Source organism: Chamaea fasciata, unplaced genomic scaffold (genome assembly GCF_029207755.1).
Source record: "Chamaea fasciata isolate MVZ Bird 193981 ecotype frontalis unplaced genomic scaffold, bChaFas1.0.hap1 SCAF_2, whole genome shotgun sequence".
In the NCBI taxonomy this organism is placed as follows: domain Eukaryota; kingdom Metazoa; phylum Chordata; class Aves; order Passeriformes; family Sylviidae; genus Chamaea; species Chamaea fasciata.
In genome coordinates this window covers 102,262,173-102,287,551 of record NW_027094087.1, presented here as the reverse complement: position 1 = coordinate 102,287,551, position 25,379 = coordinate 102,262,173, and the positions used below count along the sequence as shown (strand labels likewise).

At 39.5% G+C, this 25,379-nt stretch overlaps 1 protein-coding gene across 2 annotated transcripts in view; it reads left to right on the top strand.

Moving 5' to 3' along the window:
• SMPX (small muscle protein X-linked) overlaps window positions 1-25,379 on the top strand; it is a 39,990-nt gene that overhangs the window by 4,225 nt on the left and 10,386 nt on the right. For both annotated transcript variants that reach the window (XM_066177511.1, XM_066177512.1), the window contains exons 3-4: window positions 4,676-4,765; window positions 8,395-8,548. In XM_066177511.1, the coding sequence (XP_066033608.1) occupies window positions 4,676-4,765; window positions 8,395-8,535 (231 nt within the window). In that variant the 3' untranslated portion in view covers window positions 8,536-8,548. The remainder of the gene's footprint in view (window positions 1-4,675; window positions 4,766-8,394; window positions 8,549-25,379) is intronic.

The following is a 25,379-nucleotide window of genomic DNA, read 5'->3' as shown; positions in this document are numbered from 1 at the left end:
ACATTGATCTTTTAATTTGAAAGGTTCTTGTCTGCCACATATCTCTTCAATGGTATATGCTTATAAGGATGGAGTTGATTGATGCATACTTGTAAAAGAAACAGCTGGAGAATTATCCCAACATCATCATGAAGTAATGTCATGAAGAATGTGTTTAGTTCATGTTACTAAAAGGCCAAAATATCTTCTGAACTGAAGAATCTTAGAGAATTCTAGTGTATTTTGTAAAATGCACTTCCAATGAAATTTTACGACGAGTTCAAGTTGCCTTACCTAAGAAAGACAAAACTGAATCTTTGAAGTCTTTGTTCTCTGTTTTCTTGAGATAATACTAATGTAATGGACTGAAGTATCAAGATTACTTACCCAGGAGCTAGGCAGCATACTGAAGATACAAGGCACTGTGAAAATGCAGATTCTCTTTGTCATCATCATCATCACTATCATCAATTCTACTGAAATAGGCATGCAAACTACTGTGCTCTAATTCTGTAGAAATTAAAAAAAAAAGTGCCATTTTGCCAGAATTGTGCTTTCACTCAGTTCAAATTTTCATCTCTCTTTTACAATGACTATAGAAATGTTTGTAGGATTAATGAAAAAATATAGATCTTTAATAGCCGAAAAGTATTTATTTACATTTTGCATTTAAACTCCATTTTTCAGGAATTAATTGGTTTACATTTTTTTCATAAAGATGTAATGATAGGCTGCATTTTATTTCTAGGATGACTTCCAACTTCTAAATGTAAACGATGCTCCTAGGTTGTTCATTAAAAAAATGCATTAAATATAAGCACTAAGTTTAATATTTTAAGAAACTTTATTTTTTGCAAAGGTAACTTGAATTGTGAGGAAAATTACAGCAAAAATTTAAAATATATCTATTAAGCATTGTGCCATGGGTGGTTCTAGTAGGGAGACTTGCACTTGAGTTGATGCTTATTACGCTTTAAGCATAAGAACTATGACTCAAAATGTCACATTACTTTTATACATTGTGATTCATATATTAAGATCCCTTGCTATTGTATGCTGGTATAATAGGACTGACATGCCCTGGGGTATGTACATCATGCTGCAGCAATGATTGTAATGGCACCTCACTGACTGAAGTGTTTCAGGGTGCTCTGTGTCTGAAATGACTTTTTTCTGACTGTACTAGATATAGACAAAAATGTTCACTTCTCAATAGCTACTAAATACAGATGTGTGAGAGTTAAGGGCAGCAACTGGTTCCCAAGAGTAGTTTGGGGCAATAGAGGACCAAAATATGTTAACTCCTGGAAACAATTGCTGACCTCTCCTTCTCAGTGTGTAAAAGGCTCTGAGCAGCTCTGACTGAAAGTTATTCTATCTTTGAACACTCTTGACTTTCTCCCGAGGTAAGGGTAAGGAGGTTTCTAGGGTTTTTTGTTTGCTTGTTTATAGATTTCGTTAAGCTTTTTCTACAGCTTTCTTTCTTTCTTTCTTTCTTTCTTTCTTTCTTTCTTTCTTTCTTTCTTTCTTTCTTTCTTTCTTTCTCTCTCTCTTTCTCTCTCTCTCTTTCTCTTTCCCTTTCCCTCTTTCTCTCTCTCTTTCTCTCTTTCTCTCTCTCTTTCCCTCTTTCCCTCTTTCCCTCTTTCCCTCTCTCCCTCTCTCTTTCTTTCTTTCTCTTTCTCTATCTCTCTTTTCCTTCCTTCCTTCCTTCCTTCCTTCCTTCCTTCCTTCCTTCCTTCCTTCCTTCCTTCCTTCCTTCCTTCCTTCCTTCCTTCCTTCCTTCCTTCCTTCCTTCCTTCCTTCCTTCCTTCCTTCCTTCCTTCCTTCCTTCCTTCCTTCCTTCCTTCCTTCCTTCCTTCCTTCCTTCCTCCCTCCTCTCTCTTTCTTTGCCTCTTTCTCTTTTTCTCTCCTTTTTTTTTTTTTTTTTTTTTTTTTTTAATTGAATATGTTTGTACAGAAATGTCTTTCTGGATTACTCATTCATCCATCTGGACAGCCAGGAACGGCTGTGATGCTGTGGAGGACTTACCCATAAAAATCCTCAACTCATGCACAGCTGCATCAGTTGTATCCTAATTTTAACACCCTCTCTCTACTAAACAGAAATAAGAATACACCAAAAAAACTCTAAGTGCAGGTTCAATTGAGTCAAGCCAGTAATATATTAGCATGTCATTTTTACAGGTATTTTTCCTTTGGTCTGTTCAGAAGGACCCCGGAAGAGTATATCAGTGCACATACCTACCCAGTCATTGCAAAAACTGCAATGGCACACAGTATGGTAGGTCCTTCAAACAAAGGAAGAGGCAAACTCAGTAGTTTTCATTATGGTTAAACATAACAATCACACCTAGAATGTCTGTCTAAAGAAATAATAATTTAGGATTTTCAGAGTCTGAAACAGAAAATTTCCTATTTAACATTTTACTGGATGGAGATCCCCTAGGGTCATATCTCGATCTCAACTTACAGGCAACAAAAGCCTTGAAACATACTTTTAAAATAAAGTTGGGTACTTGTGCTGATCACAGCAGAAGTCCTTGCAGAGCTATGCTGGTGTACAGGATTTGGCTCACCCATTACAGAGCTGCTCATCTGCGAGACAGGACCAGCATTGGTTTAAGAGAGATTTACAGCTCAGGACTTTGGTACCTATGGTCAGGAATTATTTGGAAATGTCATATTTTCATTTCATACTGGAAATAATTTAATTTACAGTATGTGTTATCAGATCCATACAATTTTTAACTATGTCTTAAAGGATACTCATTTTACCACATTTTTATGTCATGACTGCACACTTCTAGACTGAACTCTGATGTGAATGTCCGTACTGCAGATAAAAAAGTATAAACTGCTTTCATGTGACACAGATTACTGGGAAAGTGCTGAAGCAGACCAAAGAGTGGTTTATTGAATTTAATTAGCAGCCTGGGACTTAGTGGTTAATTTTTTGCCTTCTGAACCACTTTTAGTCACAGTTGTTCTGTCAGTCACAGTGGGAAATGCAAGGGCTGTAGTCTTTCGTGGGAGGCTGGCTTCTGCTTTGGCTGCCTCCAAGAGGAGGGAATGTCCAAGTTCAGGATGTGCACCACAAGGAGAGTTATCTCCTAAAGTTTCAACTCTGCAAACTTGTATGACCATGCTAGCTGTAATTTGCAGACAAGTTTCCCATTCCAGAAATCGAAGCTGCCTGGAGATACCAGAGTCTGGTGGGGCAGTTACTTAAAATTAGAAATAGCAAAGCTGTTTTCTTTTCCATTCATAAATGAAAGGATGAGTTAGGAACTGTGAAGCTGAAAATGCCCTGTCTCCTGGGAACTTACAAAGCGCAGGTGAAAAGTTTCACAATATCTAAACTAATGCCCAGTGAGAAGGCTTTATGAAACAAATACCTGGTTGTCTGTGAGCTGCAGGTATTTGGCAGCCCCACTGAAATTACAGCATCATCTTGCATAAATAAGATAATGGGAAACAGGTAAGTAGAATACAGGGAAAAGCGTTCATTTCTTGGCAGATAGATTCTTAATCTGCACGTCATTTGATTACAGCTGTCAGAACAGTTGTTGTTATTTAAAACTGTGGGCTGTTTTCCTGTGGTTGCCCAAGTGGGGCACTATCTGCAAGACCATTCCTTGAGCAGAAGGATGGGATTATTTGTCTTCATTTAGTGCAGATCAGTCAGATGGTAAAGGACGAGAACAGAGCTTGCTGTTAGAAGGTTCTCTGCTTCCGCTCCATAACATTACCAATTCACCCCCTGGTTTTATCAGTGGGAGTCATGATATTTTGATGACATTTCCTAAGAGCAGCTTCTCTTCTCAGATCACGAGATAAGAATAAGTATAAATTGTGCATTTAGTTGATCATGCCATTTGACTTTTAAAATAATCTTGGCTGGGTAACATTGGAAAGTGGATACTTTTCAGCTGCTCTTTCCTAAGCAGAGTTTTGTGCCATTCTATTCCCCAAAATCTTTACTTTTAAGATATCTATTATCAGCCCCAGTTATGTTATGGCCACTAGCTTTCTGCCCCAGAGAAAAGATGAGACTGATGCAGTTGTGTGAGTATAATTCTGGAGGGACTTTGCAGAAGCCAGGGGCCAGTGGTCTGCCCAGTGCTGGTGCTGGTTTAAGTATTTGCAGTTCGTAGCAACCGTGAGTAAATTTTGTTGTTAAATCACATTTGAAATACTTATGGCTTAAGCTGACTCAGGGCAGGCTTCTCTTCTAAGGTACCTGTGATTAGGTGAGATGAAAACTGGTGCCATTGGAGAATGCAGAGTGGTCCAGTGATTGGTTGTTATTGAAGGATTTGCATGATTTACACTTAAATGTCACTTTTGGCACTCACTTTCTGTTTGACCTTGATCAAACTGAAGCAGACCCAGGTGCCTAAAGGCACTTTAGTGTCCAGTACGAGTTTGTTTAAAGTCGAATGAAATCAGGAAGCATTAGTCTAAAATGCAGAACTTCAACAGCTTTCTAGTTTGTTTTTTTCAGTTTCACCCTTTAAAATGGAGATCAAAACACTTCTTGATCCACAGGAGTGGTGTGATGATGCATACAATGAAGGCATAGGTGCTTGAAAACCATGATAATGTCTATATGCTTGTCCCATTCCTTTTGAGTTTTGCCATTTACCAACTGTATTTATCAGTCACTATTATATGCATCACAATTTCCTTCTCACAGGCTAATATTAACATCCCAATGGGAGCATTTCGACCTGGTGCGGGCCACCCTCATAAAAGAAAAGAATTTACACCTGAAGAAGTGGAGGAGGTAAGCAAACAAGGTTTTTTGATTTTTTTTCCCCCCGAGGAGAATCCCTGTCATAAAATGGAAAAAAGCCTTGAAAAAAAAAAACCTCTGCACATCAATCTTATGTACCACAGTTGAACATACACTGATCATTCATGGAAATAAATGGCAACTTACTAACACTTAAACTGTGTAAATTGTTCTGCTTTTGGTGCCAAGGCACCTAAAGGAGTATAAACTGTTTGGAAGGTGTGTAGTTCTGCTTCCCCAGCAGGATGATATCTGCTGTCAGGAGAGAGAGCCAGGATTTCACCAGCAGTATTTGTCTAGATGGGAACTGATGAGATACAGCAGGAAAAGTTTTAGCAAGGCTTTGGAAGACTTTGCTGCTACCTGTCCCCCTGTGGTGTGACTTATTGTTACATTTTAACAGTATTGGAACAGGTTTTCAAACACAACCATTTTTGGAAGGTTTATCAACAAGAAGAAAATTAATGTGAAGACACTTTCAAGTTAAAACATTAATTCTGAACCCATTTACCTGCCCAGGGGTGAAAATACTCCATTTTAGACTGAGTTCTCTATTTTCATACGTGCATGTTACAGGAAGTGTTTAACACTGAGTTTTGAATATGAAATTCAATTTATACTTTAACTAACATTGTTCACAAAGACTATGATTAAACACAGGTATCATATTTCTGAATTATTTTAAAGTTTCTTATTTACCATTAACTTTGATAATAAATGAGACCCTAACACCAACAGTGGAAGAAAAGGTAGTGGTAGATACTCCAGGCAAGATAAAAAAAGATGTTGCTCCTGAATTCCTGGCCAGTTTATTTAGTTTGGATTCATAACCCCACAAGAGAACTCATCCTGCTGGGCCAGAGCTCCCGCTGCTCCTCACAGCCAAGGGTAGGAAAAGCTATGTAAGAGCCAATTCTTCCTTTTCTGTCTCAGTCAGATTTTTTCCTGAATTTTGCCATATTTTGATATAAACCGTGCTCTGTTTATGGAGAACTTTCCTAAAGTAATCAAACCTAGGCTGACTTGGCTCTTAAGAAGATTTAAAAAACAAACATACAAAATTACTTTGAACATATATTGTGGCTTTCCCCCTTGGAAAGAAATCAAAGCATATCCTCTCTGCGATAATTAAACTGGTGAAGGAGTGCATGTTATTAGGCAGAAACTAATATAGCCTGTATGAATTCTAGTAGTGTTTGAGAAATAAAATAAATGACTAGTGCTGATAATTACATTTTTTTGGGCAATTGAATGTTGCTTTGTTTCTCAGCTACATGAATACTCTATATGAGACAGACATAATGGAAGTTCTTGGCCTAGGTTTTGTGGCCAGTACTCAACTAAACCAATGGGATCAAACAATACAGAAACGGATCTTGTTATAGGAATAGAATAAAAATGCTACCAGTAAACTTGTCATTTCAATTTTATCATCTTATTAAGTTTTGCCATAAGTTATGCCATGCAGCTCATGATTTTTCAGAGCAGTTTGAGATGAATGCAACTTTTGATAACAGTGCATAATCACTGCTAACAGTGCATTTTCCACTGTGTTTTAAAGCCTTGACATAGGAGATGAGAGGAATATGGATTTTACTCAAAGGGGTGGTGGAGTCAGATAGGAATGTATATTTTTGAAGGTCAGTGGAGCAGACATGTTAGCATGAAAAGAAATGGAGGGAGGGAATTACAGAGAAGAACTCTTCTTCAGTCAGAGCATTCCCATGCTTGTATTTTTTAACCCTTTTTGTATATCCTAGTCACTCTTCAGGCTTCCTTCCATAAAACTGAAGGCCATAGTCTAATCTCAGCTGTGTGTTGCACAGGGAGTGAGTGATACAGAGAGTGGTGAGGTCATAAATAGGAAACACCTGAGGCTAGAAGAGAATGCCGACAGCAAATTCTGGAGCACAAAGTCTCCAAAGTGTGGGAGAAGTTTGCACCACTTGTTCTACAAGAGGAATGGTATTGCACATGACTTGAAATGGTATTTTTTACATAGTTTCTGCTATGTACTAATAAACTCTATGGGGTTCAGGGAGTGCTTGTTTACCCTGATTATTCAGATTAGCTAGGAGAACTGTCAAAGAAAACATTATAAACTCATGGCATCTTTGACTGCTGATACAATTTTGTGCATCCTTCCAAACAGCTTCTGTATCAATTTACTTATTCTCCTGCTGTGCTTTGCTACTTTTTCAGGATGTTAGATCATTAAACCAGATATCAGGCAGTACATATAGTACCTGGGGCTGAATTACTGGCTGGGATTTGAAATGATCTAGCGAAAACAATAGTGTATTGGCTAATAGTGTATTGGCTAAAATGTGAGAAAAGATAATACAAGTCTATTGAGACAAAAAATAAAATCACTTCTGTTTTCTTATATCTGGTGATCTTAAGAAAGTCCTTTTCTTATGTCTGGTGATCTTTAAAAAGATCAGATAGGAAGAAGATATCAGTTTTTTACAATACCTTATCTGTTTGCTACTTAACATTGCAGAGTCTTCTTCCTGATTAGCACGTAATCCATCACTCAGCAGAGAAAAAAAAGTGGCCAATAATATTTGACAAGTAATGTTGGACTTTTAAAAATTAAATCAAGTATTAAGAATTGACTTTTCACAGTTAATACACCTTTTCAAGAAGGGTGGCTAATAAATCTAAATCATGATTGAAATCTAAAAAGCCCATGACAAGGGAACATTCACAGATTAATCAAAAATTAAAAATAATTTAATAATTTAATTATTTGTAGTAAAATATAAATTAATCTCTAAATGTACTTGAGTCCTCCTGTATGCCAGCTTTATAAAATAAACAACAGGCTAGAACAACAGTAAACTCATGTCTGGAAATCTACTCCTTCAAAAGATTACCCAGTCTAGAGCAGAAATGCTCTAAAATACCTGCTCCACTCATCTAGAAGCAATAGTACAGCTGAGGAAGTACCAAGGACTGAAAAACTGTGGTCCATTGGGAAATTAGCTGAGTTGCTCACTATTGTGTAATTGCTGTTATTTAACTGGCATTTTTACAGTGTCAGCAAAATAGCCATGCAGTACTACCTTAATTCAAACATAAAATGACAAAAATCCTTCTGGTCTTGTAACTGAGGTTATGAAAAGTTGAATTTCAACTCATGTTGATCTTGCATAGAGCTTTTGGAGTCCATAACCTACTATCATATCTCTTCTCCAGAGCTGCACAAGTGCATGATGATCTTCCTCTCCAAGTGTCTGGCAACTGTCAAACTCTCAAAGGAATTAGATAATGAAAATGGTTCTTCTACTTTTTTGTCATCTAAAATATGAAGGACTAGAAGTCGCCTTTAATTCTCCAGTCAATTATTTTCTACTAATTGCCTGGCACTGTAAATTCTTACCCAATCTAAACCTCATTCCTCTACACTGAGCATCTTCTATTCTTTTTAGAATGTTTTTAGACATTTTAGACAACAACCAACAAAATAACCTATCTCTTCACGCCTCCACCCCATTTTCCAATGGGATTGCCTTTAGTATAAAAATATGATTTCCTGTTTTTCAAATAACTGATCTGTGCTCGTGTTCAAGAGATTGCTATTGCAGCAGGAAGATCACTGGTGTCCTTTTCTGCAGAATGTTCCTGCTTCAACAGAGGAGGAGAAAGAGAAGAAACTGCTCCCAGGAGCTAAGAAACTTCCAGGTCCTGCTGTCAACTTGTCAGAGATTCAGAACATAAAGAGTGAGCTGAAATATGTCCCCAAAGCTGAACAGTAGCTGGAAGAAGCAGGTGAGTAAAAGAGAGGTTCTCTGCATGACTCTAGGAGAAGCAGGCTGATCCAGAAACCTCTCTAATAAAGGGATGGCTTTTCAATTACTTCAGTGGACTTGGAGTCACACCCCATAATTCAAAGAAAAAAATATTAAAAGTAATAATTGGGATTTTCTCTTATTTCAAACATAGATCATGTTGGAGACTATATCCAATTATATATGGCACCCATCAACCAGCCTGAAGTAGTCTATTCAGCATATTAAGAATTCAGTGTATTTGGAATATTGAAGCCGCTTTAAAAAGAACATATCACTTCATAAGCAAAAGTTCCAGTTTTGCAAAATATAGAGCTTGTATTTTTACAGTCTAATTAGAAAAGAATGTTTTACAATGCAAATAAATGTATTGCAGTGATAGACAAGTAGGCCAGTATTTTTAAAAAGCTCCTTTGGAACATTAGTTATTTGATATTAATTTGTTTATGTAATTAAAAATTGACATGCTAATGTGTCCATGTATTTGATCACACAAACATACGAATGCTATTTGTGGCACTCAAGGCCTTGCTGTAGTCCAGCACAGGAAGAAAATGGACCTGGTGGAGTGAATCCAGAGGAGGGTCACAAAGGTGAAGGAGAATCTCTATGAAAGACAGACTGAGAGAGTGAGGTTGCCTGGGCAGACCTCACTATGACCTTTCAGTACTTAAAGAGGGCTTACAGAAAAGATGGGGGCAGAATTTCTAGTAGGTCTTGTTGTCACAGGATAATGAGTAATGGTTTTAAACCTGAGGATATTAGATTCAGACTAGATATAAGGAAGAAATTTTTTACAATGAGGGTGATGAAACACTGGACCCGGCTGCCCAGAGAGTTGGTAACTGTCCCATCCCTGTAAACGTTGAAGATCAGGCTGGATGAAGCTCTGAGCTACCTGGTCTACTGGAAAATGACTCTGCTTATTGCAGAGGGGTTGGACCAGATGACCTTTAAAAATCTTTTCCAGCCCAAACCACACTATGATTCCATGATCATTTTATTTAAAAGGAAATATTCAGCACTTCAGAGCCAACTTCCGAATAATTTATATCTGATTTCAAACAAGACTCATAAGCCTCTGTTGTTCTACATGCTGAAGCTTACAGAAATTAATGATAATTTCTGTCCATGAAATTAGCCTCTGATTTCCTTTGAAAAGCCTGAGTCTGTGAAGATGCATCAGGCACTTACAATGAAAACTTAGATGTACAGAGGAGTTTTAATACAAAAAAGTCCCCACCCTGGCTATGGTAAGATGGTCGTGTCACATAATATTCACCTGAATTGCTAGTTGTGCATGCTGATTGATAAATCCTTTTTATCCTGAAGAGAGGCAGAGGAGTTAAGCTGAGCAGGAGAAAATCATCTGGAATTTACTGCACAGAAATATAAATGAAGAACAGAGGAAAACAGAAAGCAATGCAAAGGGGTTCTGGGAATGCAGAAGTGCTAAGAACCAGGAATCTTAAAAGAAATGGTGTATAATTTGAGTGAATTACCCCAGTACACACTGCATCATTAACTTATTTTTTATGTACAGCATAAAAACGCCATTTGGAAGGAAAGACTTGAGTCTTTTCTTGCTTTTACCCTGCTGTGTCATAACGTTCCTGATATTTTAAAGATGCAACAGAGTCTTTCTCTTCAGGAAACTTAGGGGGGGAAATAACATTTTCTAAAATGTAACATTTTAGTCATTTCACTAAAGCACTGCCCAGAGAAATATGAATTTTTAATGTGAGGCTTTAAAGAGGTTTTTTCCTGTAAGAGATATTTCAACGTAAATTTAGCACCATATTTATGCTCAGATGATTGCTATTTTTAACATTTAAAAGTTTTTTGGTAGTTACCTTACTGAGAATCTGACAGAAACATTTAGGGCATGCTCAGATGTTCACTCTAAAGTTTTCTACAGAAAGGTCAGTGAAGGACATCTTGAAAGCAGTGAGGTAATTATGAAGTCATTTATGTCTTTGTCCTTCTTTTGATGTATTGGTTATCAGGTTCTGACAGTGGTACAGATTTCTAGATTTTGGGTAGCCCTGTCACAGGTCATATCTGAAAATTTAGTTTCTACAGGAGTTGCAGGTACAGAACAGGAGCCTGTGAGTTTGGATGTTGTGTAGAACTAAGCATGTGCATGAATTCCACATAAAATTGAGATGTAAATTAATCATGTGCCACATCCAGCAACCTTGAACGATATTAAATCTAAGGACTGTCCCCTATAAGAGGACATTCATCAGATCTGGTGTTTAAGTCGTGGCCTGTAGTCTTGTATAAAATGTGATATTGTCAGAGAGCTGTTTTATGATTGATCATGAAGATCAGAGAAGATTGTCTCAGTCTGCTAAAAGTTCTCACTCACATCTGCCTGATGCTGTGCTCCATCTACAAGAAGGGGTTAGAGATCATCCTTTGGATGTGATGATCTCAAAAGAGTGGTGAACTGACTGGTCAATAGAATATGCCTGTGCGGAGTGTGTACTGATAGATGAGGGTGTTCTTTGGTTTTCAGAGTCTGAAAATTTATTCTCTCTTATATCAATACTATAGTCTTCTCAGACACTCACTATTGTGGGATTTCCCTTTGATATTATTTTTTTCTTTCTTGTGGTACTCTGTAGGAAATGCCTACTTGAAACAGTTAGAATAACTCCAAATACTCTGGATAATTTCCATTATTCTGTGATCCTATAATATGATACAATAAAAAATATCAAAACTACACTTTACATGTCACAAATATCAAAGCTTTTACAACCACAGCAGTTATTTCCGCTTTACCTACTGTATTGTCAGATATCATGGTTAGTTTCAGTCAGTTGCAAGCTAACATGATTAATTTTGTTTTAATTTTGATCCATGTTTTCTTGCTCAGTTTAGCATGCAAACCCAGTGGCAAAAATAAGAAACTTGCAAAGCAGTAGGTTGGTTCATTATTTGCAAACCCATTCCTACATAATTTGTGCTTTAGAGTAACTTATGTTAAATATCTTTGGTCTTGCTCTTTGCCAAATTAGGAAACATGAATAGAATGCTAAGATCATAGTTGTGAATATAACAGTTTGTGGGAGGAATGCAATTAGGGAGATGTCATGAAGCTGGATCCACTGAAGGTCATCAAGTGCTCCTCAGTTAATATATTCCTGTAGTCATCCCTTATGGGGGTCTGGTCTATCATCTATAATTAGCTAATTAGCATACTCTACTTTGTCATAAAGACTTTTTTCTTCCACACCTGTAGATGATGTTTTAATATACAATGTGTGATATGATTCATTTCCCTTTTCTCCATCTACAATATTTTTTTTCTGCTCCCTTCACACCTGGACATTTCTACATGCACAGGAGTGAAGCATATGCAAAGTAAAATAGTAGAAAAATATCACACACTAAAAATATATGCCCTATTGAATAAGTAATGGTAAGGAAGCATTTAGTTTGTGACAAATGGAGCCTGCTGTGGCTGAGATTCATTGAGGATTGTTGTGTGATATCTCATGTGATAACTAGTATGGTGATTGTACTTGAAAATGAAGCACAAACTGGCATTTCACCTGGGAATACAGATAATTGCAGCCAGTTACTTCTGCAGCTCATGCTCATTCTTCATTCTATATCCCTTTGCTTTTTGAGTCCTGAAGTGTGGAGAGCTATGTAACAAATCTTTTTATGGTGAAGGGCCATGGAGTCTGAATTCTAGACTTTGGTTTCAGAGGACCTAAACCTTCAGCTAAAGCGGTCTAGTTCTTTCCTCTTGAGGAAGACTTTCTTAGTAGAAGAACTTCTCAAAAGACAAAAAGGGAAAATTACTGTCTTGAAGTTACAAAGCAGTCTGTCATGGACATTAGGGCAGCACTCCTAGCACCATGGTTGTGTTTGGAGAAAGGAATTGTCAGGATCCCCATCACAATGTTGATGAGATGGTTTCTCACCATCTGATGCAGTACTTGCAGATAAATTGTTGTCTTTACCTGGAGGTCTACTGGGGAGAATGGTTTGATTGTAGAAGGTAGTTCCATTGTCAGGTTACAGAAGCAAAAGAGCTGTATTTTGAAGGCTGAAGAACTAGCGAAAGCTTCCTAGGGCATCTTAGCCTTTGCATTATGCAGAGAAATCTGCCCTGCATAAAATGAGAAATCTTGCCAGCAGAGCAGCCTCTGAGATTGGCATCACTGGGAGAGAAAAAAAAGGGGAAAAACCCTAACAGAAGTCCCTTAGGGAATAAAGGTCTTATATCCACACACACAAGATGTTCCTTGGTGTTGCTATTAATTATTTACATAGAAAAATTTGTCAATTAACCCATGCTAAAAATGTACCTTATAACTTTGCCCACTAAAACTTTAATTATGGTTTAGTGCTATATATTGTATTTAAGCTGCCCCTTAGTTAGCAGCAGCCATTTACCTCTCCTGGTGTCCCTGTTCTGACACACAGTTTAGTGTTTGCATCTTATTCCTGTGCTCTCATGGATCTGAGGGGTACAGTTAAACTGCAGTACAGTTACAAGCAAGGTTATTGCTTTTTTCTCCAGAAACACAACAGCGCTTTGCTAGTAGAGGAACTCTGACATGCTGTGAGCTCTTGAAAGAGCACTGCAGTTTTAGGAAGATGTATTCATTTGATTGAGCCCCAGCAGCCTAAGCTTGTGTGAGAGAAGGGAATTCTGCATCCAGAGGATGCCAAGGTAGGTCAGGAGATAAGATCTCCTGGAGTGGGAACTATAGGGTGAAGAAGAAAGATGTCCATCAAGAATTTTGGCACAACCTCCTGCCAAAGTCAGAGGGGTTATGGGGGGATCTCCTCAGTGTGCAGAAGTACCTAAGGGCAGAGTGCAAAGAGGACAGAGCAAGGCTCTTCTTGGTGGTGCCCAGTGACTGGACATCCCCCAACATACTCATTGTGTGGCCTGTGTTAACTTCAAAGTGCTTCTTGTCCTCTTCTATATATGGTTTCCTACCATCCTGCTGTTCTTGATTCAGAACTCCCAGACCAGGAGCACTCGAGGATTTCATGGCTAGCCATCAATTTTGTCAGGTCCCTTCTTCTTGAAAAATTGTCCTAAGAAACTACGTAGTTGAAGGCTTGTAGGATTTTTTAATAGCATATTTAAAGTTCTTTCTGTCTGCCTTCCAGGCTTTTTGAGTCTACTTAAGATGTGCTTTCAGACTTTAACACAGAAGAGCTACAAATTTCTTTTCAAAGAGAAAAATGGAATGTCCAGGACATCATTTAGTATCAGAGGAACCTTTGCAATCCTGTTACCTCATCGAGAAAAAAAAAACAAAAAGCCCCCACCCCCAAAAACAAAAACAAAAGCAAAAACAAAAAAAAACCCACCAAAACTTATTCCTGTTTTTGCTTCCCAAAGTTTCTGTGATCAGCAGAAAAAAAATTAGCTCTCATAGTTTAACCCCAGGCAGCCTCCAGATACCACAGGCACTCACTGAACTCCCTCACCAGTGCTGGGCGGAAGAGAATTGGAAGGATACAAGTGAGAAAACTCATGGGTTGAGATAAAAACAGTTTAATAGGTAAAGCAAAAGTCATGCAAGCAACCAAAGCAAAACCAGGAATTAATTCACAGCTTCCCAAGGGCAGGCAAGGACTTCAGCCATCTCCAGGAGCCCAGGACCCCATCGCACATATCAGTGACTTGGAAAGACAAACTCCATCACTCCAAATATCTCCTCTTCCTCCTTCTTCCCCCTACTATATACTGATCATGATGCCATACTGTCTGGGATATCCCTTTGGACAACTGGGGTCACCTGTCCCAGCTGTGTCTCCTCCCAACCTCCCACACACCCCAAGCCTCCTCACCAGCATGGCTGTAGGAAAAGGAGAAAAGGCCTTGGCTCTGTATAAGAACTGCTCAGCAATAACAAAAACATCTCTGTTTTATCAGCCCTGTGTTCAGCATAAATCCAAAATTTAGCCCCATACCAGCCACTGTGAAGAAAATTAACTCCGCCTCAGCCAAATCAGCACAATTTTCTCAAACGTGGCCTGCAGCTGCCTGTCCTGAATTGAGTTGCTGCCCCTGACACAATGCTGTGACCAACTCCAACACTCCAGTCCTTTGCAAGCCAAGGAGAGATTTCCTTCTCATTCTCAGGCTGAATTGTGGAAGAGAGGAGGGAGAACAGACGGGAGACAGTCTGCTTTCTAGAGGTCTAAGAAAGCTTGAGGTATGTGTTAGGAGGTTAATTTTGCCAAGTAAACAACAGGGCATATTCTTATAAACCAAAATGCTTCTACATAAACTAGTTAGGAAAAGATTATGCTTTGTGGTTTTGAAAACCGACTAATAACTTAAAAAAAACCACTGAAGAATCAGAAAACATTTTGCTTCAAAGCAAACTACAAGAACAGATGATTGTATTTTTTCAAAACAAAAACTATGGAAAAAAAAAATCTTTTATTTCCAGACTGCATATTCAAGCAGACCTCTTTTTATTATTATTATTACTGGAAGAAACAAGCACAAATTAATAACTTGAAGAAGTCTCCTAATTTTTAGAAGATGAGCGTGTTACTCTATCTACACCATACACAAGAGAGTTTGTGGACATGTGGAGAAGAACAGGCCTCTACGCATAGGCAGGAGAAATATCTTCATTGACCTTCTCCCTTTAAAACATGAATGCCCTTAAAGTAACAAAATAGTCCCAATGCTAGCAATGTGGGCCCACAAATCTCTGCTCTGTTCTCAAGTGAGAACCATTTCTGGAAGAAAGGTCCAAGAATTTTGTTTGAAAGCCAAAAATTTTCAAGGGTCACTGCTATTTAATAACTGCTTCTCTGTCGTTATTCTGTTGATTACTTAGTCCTGAGTGTTTGCTAGACTCTTTTATAAAATAACCCCTCTCTTTTCATTGGTGCTGTTCTTGACAGATTTTCATAAAAAATGAACTTTACACTCAGTTGCCTGAGTGAGATGCAGTTTCTGGGGTGACATCCCTCAAAATGAGCTCAGAAAGGCAAGAGGCCTCCTGAAGATACCAGATGTTGAGGGATCAGTGAAGTGTGAAGAAGGAATACAGCCAACAGGCTTTTTCTTGCTTATCTCTGCCAGATGTGTTAAGAGTCAGCCCATGAACTACAGCATCTAACAAGAGATGGGATGTACTCCTCTTGGAAATCTTAGAACAGGATATCAGGAATTCCTAAAACTTCAGTTATTTGCTTTGTGAACAGGTGCAAGTACTTAGGAGAAGATGCTGTAACTTGAAAGATACCTATCCCAGGTCATATGCATGTAAATCCATGCAGAATTAGTTGTAACCAGGGAACTGTGGGCATTAGGAACTGGAGAGAAGGAGCAGGATCATACTGATCACTGTTAGAGAGGTATGAGTGAGATGAGAGCAATGCTGTTTCTCTGTTCCTGGGAACTGTCCTGCCAGTGTTAAGTATGCCTGGAGCAATCAGACACTGTAATGACAGAAATCATCAGAAACACAAAATAATAAACTATCCCACTAATTCCCACCTTATACGGTTCAAAATGTGTTCAGCACAAGGTTTTCAAGTGCTACATCAGAGTGAAAAGGCTAACTGCTTTGGAATACATGAAGTGTGACTTCCCACGTTAGTAACAGCTCAGATAGTTTTATCAAATCTACATAAATTGTAGCCAATTAAGCTGACAGTATGATCTGAAATATCTCAGCTCTGATGTGATAATCAAATGAATTTTCTTCTAAATTTAGTGCCTCATCATTTTGTTTTACAGTTTTTATTCATTTCATTTGATAGAAGACTACCTAATTATGTTCTCACAGCCTTGTGCCTAAAATCCCCATAAATTACTGCATTACTGTACTTTGTCATCTCTTGCAGAACTGGCTCGATGTGGCATGAGCCTTGTGACCCCTTTCCAGGAGCAGGCCATCTACAAGTGTCCCAAGCCCTGTTTTGTATTCAGGACTTCACCTGCTTTAGCCACCAAATTGCTCCTGGTGTGTCTTCTTTTGAAAAATGTAGCTTTTTTAGTGCCAAGGCTACCTCTGTTTCACACTTGTTTGAAAATTTCTTCAGAGAATAACATTTTGTACTGTTTGAGCTCACTGCGTGTTAGGTAGAACATCGTACGTAGGTAGAGCTCACCACGACACTGATCCCATGACCCATTGCCCCATTGTCAACACCGCTGAGGAAATACTAAGCTTCCAGTGTTGTTGGGTTTCGCTGACCCTATCTGCTGCTGTTTTAACCTCCTAATTCCCCTTTGATTTGCCAAAGGAGTCTCAAATACACTGTTTTTCCATGTGAACAAAGGACACAGCATAAATGAGCATTTTCTTGCAGAAATATGTATTCGTTTTACCCTCCGTGTCGGTCATAATTTCTTTTTTCAAATTTGATTTGCTGAGGGTTGTAGCTAGCTGAAAGGAGACTCAGCTGAACTAACCTTTACTTCAAGTTGGGAACAAGAATAATGCCTGTTTTTCTGTTTTGACATTTACTGGTTGTAACAGTAGGGCTGTATTTGCTTCTGACTGCAATTGACTGTGGTTCACATACAGACATGGGTTCCATAAAAGCAGAATACAGCCCTCAGCCTTGGTGCTCAGAACTTACTCCCCCACCTTGGTAAAGTTGAAGTAGCATTGCTTTCAATTTAATAATTCAGTCATTCAATGGATAAAATAAATAAATTGAGTCCTTCAGCTTTCAGCTCTTCCTGGGTCTTTGTTCTCATTTATTGCCTTGGAGCGCACCTTGTCTTAAAATTGCTGGTACTCCTAGGTGAATTTGCAGAGCCTTTCAGGGCACAGAAAGCAATCTCGGAGCCGATAATGGCAGTGGCCGTGGATGCACTCGGGGAAGGAGAGGGCGCTGGCCGGGCCAGGGAGCCCCGGCAGGAGCGGCGCCGTGCCCGCAGCCCCGGCGGCAGGAACGCCGCTCTGCACAAAGGGAGAGCAGGGCTGCTCAAATTGCTTTTACCGAGGAAACGTCAAAGAACAAAAAGCTTCCCCCAAAGCCGAACTGCTCCTGTTCTGAGGGAAGGATGATGACAATAACTGGGTACTCTTGTTTCAAAGCTTTGAAACGTGCTGCCTTTATACAGAAGATGAAACCAACACAAAGTATGTACTGAAATGGAAGAAGATGTATACCCAAAGACTTGAAACCAAATATTTGAGCTGAAATAGGCAGAATATGGGAAAAAGAACACCTTCAGTTTTTCTGTGTTTATAAATCATTCTGCACTTGAGTGCAGTATCCTTCCCAAAGATTGTTAAAGATGGAGTAGAGTATGTCCTCTGCTGAAATTAATGAAGGATCTCAGACCTCCATTAAATACTTAATGAAGGATCTCAAACCTTTTAATTTTGAATTTCTCAATTTCCTTGGTTTTGTGGTTTTGTCTGAAAAGATTTGAATTGATCTGTCTCTTCAGGCTTTGAAGGGAAGCATTTATTTTTGAAAAAGAATTCTCTCTTTTAGTTCTCAAGAAAAGAAGAGCTCTCTCTGTGAAGACAAGGCATATTTTCAATTTTTCAGTCCATTTTGCTGAAAGTAAAGTGAGTCCAGATAGGCATATCACATATGTACCCTTTTTTTAGTTTAAGCCCTTCATTAAAAAATTAAAAAAATAATGTACTACTGCACCTTTTTCTGCTTTTTATATGCTTCTAAAATTTTTATTCTGGAACAGAATTGATATGCTATCCTATATATAAATAATTACTCTGGGGCGAATTAATTCTGCAGCTAGATGTTGTCTGTCCCAATTACTACAGTTTAACACATTAGCAGACAACACCCAAGCCACTGCTGACGTTGTGAATGCTTCAAAGTCTGTCACAAACCGTATTTGTGTTCTGCCTTACATGTGTAGAAAATAAGAACCTGGCAAACCCGTGTTAAACCAGGCCACAGAACACCACTCTGTTGATATACAGTAGCTTTCTGGGCCATGTCCAAGTGTGAAGTTATCTGCAGTTTGGTTGAAATTAAAAAAACCTGAGGATGACCAATAGGGTGATCAGCTCCAACTTCTGCAATGCCTTGCTTTCACAGACACCACAGAGATGAGTGGAGGCTGGCCCTCGGAGAAGCTTGTGCTGACCTGGGGTCAAAAGCCTCATTTTTGAGCTAAAAATGAACCAACCTTCAGCAAAGTCAAGTCCCTGAGGCTCCATCTGCAGTGAGATTTTTGGCATCTTAGCCATTTTCATCAAGACAAGCCTATGGTATGAAAATCATGTGCCATGGCAGTAGAGTACCTTGAGCCAATGGAGCATTCCTTCACATCCTCCACAGTGTCTGGAATTTTATTAACAGCATGTGGACCACAGATCCATGTTGGGCAGAATGATGCAGGCAGCTCCAGAAAGCCATCAAGGATGGCAGAACAACACATTGCACTGCTGTGTTCTGATCTGCCCCAGTGAGACCTTTCACCTCTGTGTCTCCTAGTGCTCTTTGCCATGGGGGTGATCCTCTTGCATGATCTACCAGAGGGAGCAGCTGTCTCAGCTCCAGCTTCTGGAAACACTGACTTGCCGGCTTCGTCACTAAAAGGGGGAGCTGTTGTGCCTCAAACCCTGAGGGCAGGCAGGCAGGAGTGGAGGAGAGTTGGCCCACACTATGGCACTGCCCTCTGCCTCAATTGCTGTACCCCAAGGGATGGATGAAGGCTGGCATTGTCTTCCCCTGACAGGATGCTCGAGCATCGCTCAGGGATAAGTCCTGCTTCCTCCCAACAGGAAATTGGCTGCAAAGAGATGCACAAGGTTACAGAGAGAGGAAAATGGAGGTAGAGAGTCCTGTCTCACCCACAGTCCTCAGTGCCTCTGACCGCACAGGTCCCTTCAGAAACTTTCTGCCCTGCAGAAACCCACACTTCTGCCATCTCAACAAGAGGTTTTGCATGTGCTGTTATGAACCCTTGAGACTCTTCTGCAAGCAGCATGGTGAAGCTTGTGTGGAAAGCTGTTTAGACACAGCTAACAGAAAAAAAATTGAAAACAATCAGACTTTTTCCCCTGGGGCTTCAGCAATGTCCTCAGTAAAGCCAGGAGACATTTCCCATCACCCTGGATAAACGGTATGAACTGTCTCCTCCAGATATGCTCCAACTTTTTTAAAGGCAAGTAGAAAAAATTGCAAAGACGCAAGAGAAGGGATGTGCTGGTGGCCCCTCCCTTCTGCCTTGGCTCAGTTATTATCACACACATACACAGCCAGGAAGCATGAATAAACCAGGTCAGGTCCTTCTTTGCCTCAAAAGGATTAAACCCCACAGTTCTTGCTTCCCTGGAGACTGCAGACTACCTTGGCAGGGGGGCTCTTTCTAGACTTCAAGCTAAAGCTCAGCTGCTGTGCAGAAATGAATTAAAATTAATCTGTAGACAAGTCAGTCTGATGGCAGCTTAGCAATGTGGAGCTCAACTGGCAGTAGGGAAATTTGCTTCCATGTGCCTTAGCTTGTGGATTGCTGTGTACCATGTCTAAAGGCTAATTTGTGTAGCAACAGTCTCCTCAATCTGTGATTTGAAAGAAACCAGGTTGGCTGCTGCTGTTTTTTTGTATAGTCTGATGCAATTTTGTAGGTGCTGAGGAGGACAATTGCTGTGGAAACCCACCAAGCTTCTGGGTGCTGCTCAGGTTTACTCATCTCCCTGGTACTCAGATGAGCAGGGTTATTTAAACTCCGGTCATTTTAGATGGGCAATGGGCATGAGCACAGTTTGAAGTTACAGTGTAGCTGGTTCATGGTTTTCAGGACACAATTTTGGGTTTAAGTACCTGCATCCCATTTGCACCTGAGGGACCCAAATTGCTGGGACTGTCCTCCAGTGGTAAGGAGCTCAATCTCGAGGCCATTCAGTGAGAACTATGCTCATAAATCACTTAAGTGCATCTCAGAATCACACTCCAAATCTGAACCTTCACACTGCATATTGCTCACTGCTAACTATGAATGGGGCTCTGTCTCTACAGTCAGATCCAGCAGCTGTGCTGGTACAGCTGTGCTCCAGCAGGAGCTGCTGCACACATTCTGCGAGGAGCCTTTCTGCTGAGTTGAACAAAAGAAATCTTTTCCACAGAAACTGTAGATCATGGCCATGCAAATTCAAAACCAAAGTATAATTGGTCTCTGGTGCCTGTTTTTTAACAGCAGGTGATTCCTCTCAGCTTTTCCTTCTATTTCTCTGTGGAAACATATTTTCTTCCTTTTCAATTTGTTTAGTCAAAAAACAATTTTCTGTTTTGAAACATGGTGCCGTGAGAAACTTTAGTTCTCCCATATGTCTTCCAGTCAATCCTAATAACTCATTTCTAAATGCTCACTTGTCACAGATTGCAAATCAAGTATTATCAGGACAGGCAACATGTTGTAACACTTTCATTTATGCTTTGAAGAAACCCATATATTCCTTGGCAAAAGATGGGGTTAGCTTTCAAACCCTAATAAATGACAAAATCCTATAAACACAGCATATATGTGTGGGCATATACATATACACACACACACACATATATATATGTATATGTATATATATACTGGTTACTGATGTGAAAAAACTACACACGTACTGTAGATCTATGTGTCAAACACTAAGCTACTTGTCTAAAGGCAGAGACAAACTGCCCCAGTACCTGCAGTAGCTTTGAAGAAGTGAGATAATGTAAAGAATTGAGCATATCCTGCATGGACCAGATGTCAGAATACACAGTTTTCTAATGCAGTCAGTAACATGCCAAGTTAAATTAACAGCCTGTTCGTGATGTCTTGGCTTCATGCTTCTCTATCTCTGAGGAGATCCTCTGGGTTAGGTGCAAGACGGCTGTCAAATTTCCAAGCTGATTAAGAGCTCTCACTTTTCCATGGTAAAGAATCCATAAAACCTAGGATGAGACTTAAATGTGCAGAAGAGGCTGCAGAGAATGTGGGTTACGGAAAAACTATGTTGGGTTTTGAGTTGGCAATGATTTTCTTACCACCCTTTCCTTTTCCTTCCATTTGCTATATTTTTCAATTTATTTTGCTTCATACAAAGTGCAAAGAATTTCAGGAAAAGTATTTGCAAAATGCACAGAGACCACTAAGTCTCAATTTAAATGTACTGAATATAAAACCACAGTCAACTTCTGTCTCATCTCTGAGTATATTTGCAGGGATGTGAGCATTGTTTCAGGCCCTCTTTTTTATTGCACATGCCAGAGTTCTATTGAAAGAAAACAGGTGGATGATTAGTACCACATTCCGTTGTGCTGTGATATTATCTGTAGGCCTATCAGATGTACACTATATTTATATGGAACAACACTCATTCATACATTATGAATTCTGTGAGAAGAAGCCATATGACCAGGAGAAAGTAGCATTTTTAGAAGCTGTAACTAGCACAGAGAGTCAAATGTGGGTTATTTCCAGTACAGACTGGGCTGAAGGGGCAGAATTCATAATGAATAAATTGGACATTGCTGCCCAAATAGAGATAGCTGAGATTTCTATTTTCTTTCTTGGAGAGGAACTTCTTAGTGTCTTCAAGATCACAGAGCTTGCTGCTAATGCATTGAGAGAAAAGAAATGAGTCTTAGAGAGCTTAGGGATAGGGATTGCTTCAGGTTCAGCAGCACTTGGCTGGCCCCAGCCCCAACACCCCCATGCTGCCCATCCTTGTTCCTGCAGTGGAACTGTACTGAGGAGCCACCTGGCCCCACATCAGCCTCACGGTTGAGAAGAAGTAGCTTCCCCTGCCTTCAGAGCCCAGCAAGGACCACTGAATGTCACTCCAGCTGGCTGGGGTCTCTGGGCACATCTTCTCTTTCAGCAGCAGAGCAACACACAACAGCGTGTGCTGCTCTCACAGAGCCTCAAATTGTCCAAGTGCCCATGAAAAGTCCTGAAAGAGATGAAATTACAGCAGAGCTATGTTCCTTTCCTGAGGTTTCCAAACAAACACAGATCCTGGCAAAGCCCTCACTAGTGTTCAGCTCTAGGACATTTCTGAAGTGAATTCTCTTTGTAGCTTTAATTGCAGTTTAGTTTTAAAGTGGGGAGCACATCAGGCAGCGGCAGGGGATCATCTGCAGGATGATCCCTCCTCCCCAGGGTGGCAGGTCAAGGGTCAGCAGCTCTCTGCTCTGTTCAAAAAGGGTCTGTAGAGGTTACACTGCTGCCTTTTTTTCCCTTTAATTCCAATAGCAGAAGAAGGTAGGTTGTGCTGCTGCCCTTCTATGTTTCCCTGGCTACCACAGAAATGTGGTTGTTTTACTTTCCCCAGCCTCTCCTCAATAGTTATGTAAAGGAACAGTGTGTCCTTCAGCTGCTTCAGCAATCTGAAGTGCTAAAAATGCAAAAGACTCTTTTCTGACAGTCTTTTGTCTTCTCATGCTTCTGGGTTTGCTGTTAATAAAGACCATTTTTTCCCAAGCACTGATTTCCAAATGAATTGTGGTTTTGTCAACTCTATTGATAAAATGATTTAGTACAGAACATTGCCCAAAGGGTTAATGGTGAATCTAATTTATTTACACTGTTGATTGTTGGTAGGATGGGGGGTTTGGGTTTTTTTAATTCTATTTTATTTTTTTGGAGGAAAAAAAAAAGGGGGGGGAGGGGGGGAACTGTTACAGCGAGATAAATCCCAGTCAAAATACATCAGTAAATACTGCGTCGTGGCAGTAACTCTTCAGGGAAACTAGAGGGCAAGCTTCTAAAGTACTTTGAGCTCTGTAAACCTGCAATTAGGTATCTCCTCAGCTTCCCAAAGAAATGCTAAGTGCTTCACTCCTAGGGGCTTGCGTGTTTAATCAGCTAAATGCTTTCAAAACACTGCCCTGGGAGGGCTCAGGAAGCCTGCTGCATAAAAATAATAGTCGTTGCTGTGTGTCAGCAGTCAAGCAGCTCCTACTGCAAGTCTGCTGATTATTATACCCAATATAACTGAGCTGTCTTTTGCTTATCCTTCCATTTGTCTCGAATTTTCATGCCATGAATTGTGTCTTATTGTGTACTAGAAATCACTATGGGCCAAATAGGGTTTTATTATATTTGTTATCATTATTGTTATATGTGTGAGTACTGCTTAGCATCTACATGGGGCTTAGCTTCTGACCCATTCAGAAAAATAATTTTTCACTTCCTACAGGTCAGTCTTTGAGTCTGGGGGAAACTGGGTATGCAGCTCATTTTTAGAGCTTGTATTTGTCAAAATGAATCTTGAAGGGCAGCATTAAAGTGTTTGTCATCACACACCTGGATAAAGGTGCAAATCAATGCGACCAGAGGCTGAGATGAGGCAGAGGCTGTGGAACCAGTTTGGGAATGCCAAGTTTATGCTATACTGCAGATTTAGGCCCTGCCCTCAGTTGAACCACAAGGGAGCAGGAATAGCTGGGGTTAAACCATACTATTTACAATTGCAAAATCCAGGATATTTCTCCGCTGATTTGGGAAGCTGTGTCCAGCAGTTTCTGAATGTTAGGAGTGTTGAGCAGGGATTAGGGGTTTTGAGTCTATCAGACTTGAGATTGCTGACCCTTGGAAGCCCCCAAAGTCAAGGAGCAGCACCAGTCTCTTGGGCAGCTGCTGGGATACAAAACTGGCCAGATCAGTCATGCTCAGTGTTCCATGTTGCATCAGGAGAATTGCTGAAAGCCAAATGTTTCCATAAAAAGTTTTATTTTCAAAGCACAAAACTTTCCCAGTGGAGTAATGTTCCATCAGAAAAATGTTGGACCATTTTGACTCTTGGCATACTCTAAGGTACAAAAATTCATTGCATTTTAAATAAATTTCAGCAACCTCAGCCCATGCCAACTCTCAAGCAACAAATCAAGCAAACTGGTTTTTTCTCCAGTAATTATCCAACCTGATAATTCTCTTGTCATTTCACCTTTTGCTTCACTGAAGGAAGAAAGGGCATGTTTGGAGTGCACCAAGATACTGTTTGCTTCTATTTTCATTGCCCTGGAACTTGAAATTCATAAACTTTCATGATATAAATATATATATAATTTAAATCCCAAAGTAAGCATATACAAACAACCCCAAAAATCAATTACGTTCAGGATACACATGAACAGACTTTGTTTTATGAAACTTTTTTAACATAGTAATTTCTAAAATCAACATTAAATGTGCCCATTTTTCAGGGACTAACATAAGACAACAGTCTGCCTTGCCAAAGTTTGAACACATAGCTTTTGAAAGTCTAACCAGTCAACCCCCAGTGCTTAGACCTTTCTTCTCGACCATTAAAGTTGCATAAAAATAGAAAGTATTTGCAATAAAAAAATCAGTGGCAGAGCTAGGATCCTAGACAATATGTGAATTCTTATGGGTAATGAAATAAAAATCTTCAGACAATATTAAAGTCTGATAGGAAGTGAAAAATCAGGCAGTATGGAAGGTAAGGGTGAGTGTTTATGTGTTTATCATTGCACATGAATTAACATACTGTACAGTCTGCCTTATATTGTGTTGCCTGAATTTTATGATTCATAACAATTTTCCTCATACCATCTCACAGCTACAAAATTATGCGTGGGTACAAAACAAGCACAGCAATGCTGAATCATCTTTTCTGCATATCAGTAAGTCTCTGAAGTAGCCTACCTCACTTAAAGTATAGGAGAAAGAAAACTTGGTGTCGATATCTTAATATTTGAATATGAATAGCCACTATTAGGCTTCATGTTCAGTCTTCACTGATTAACTGATGCTTACATGAGTCATTTATCAACTCAATAATATTTTAATATGTGCCTTTTATCATTGAATTCCTCAATTTTTGGAGAAAGAAAAAGCCATTGACTCCACAAAAGTCAGCTGT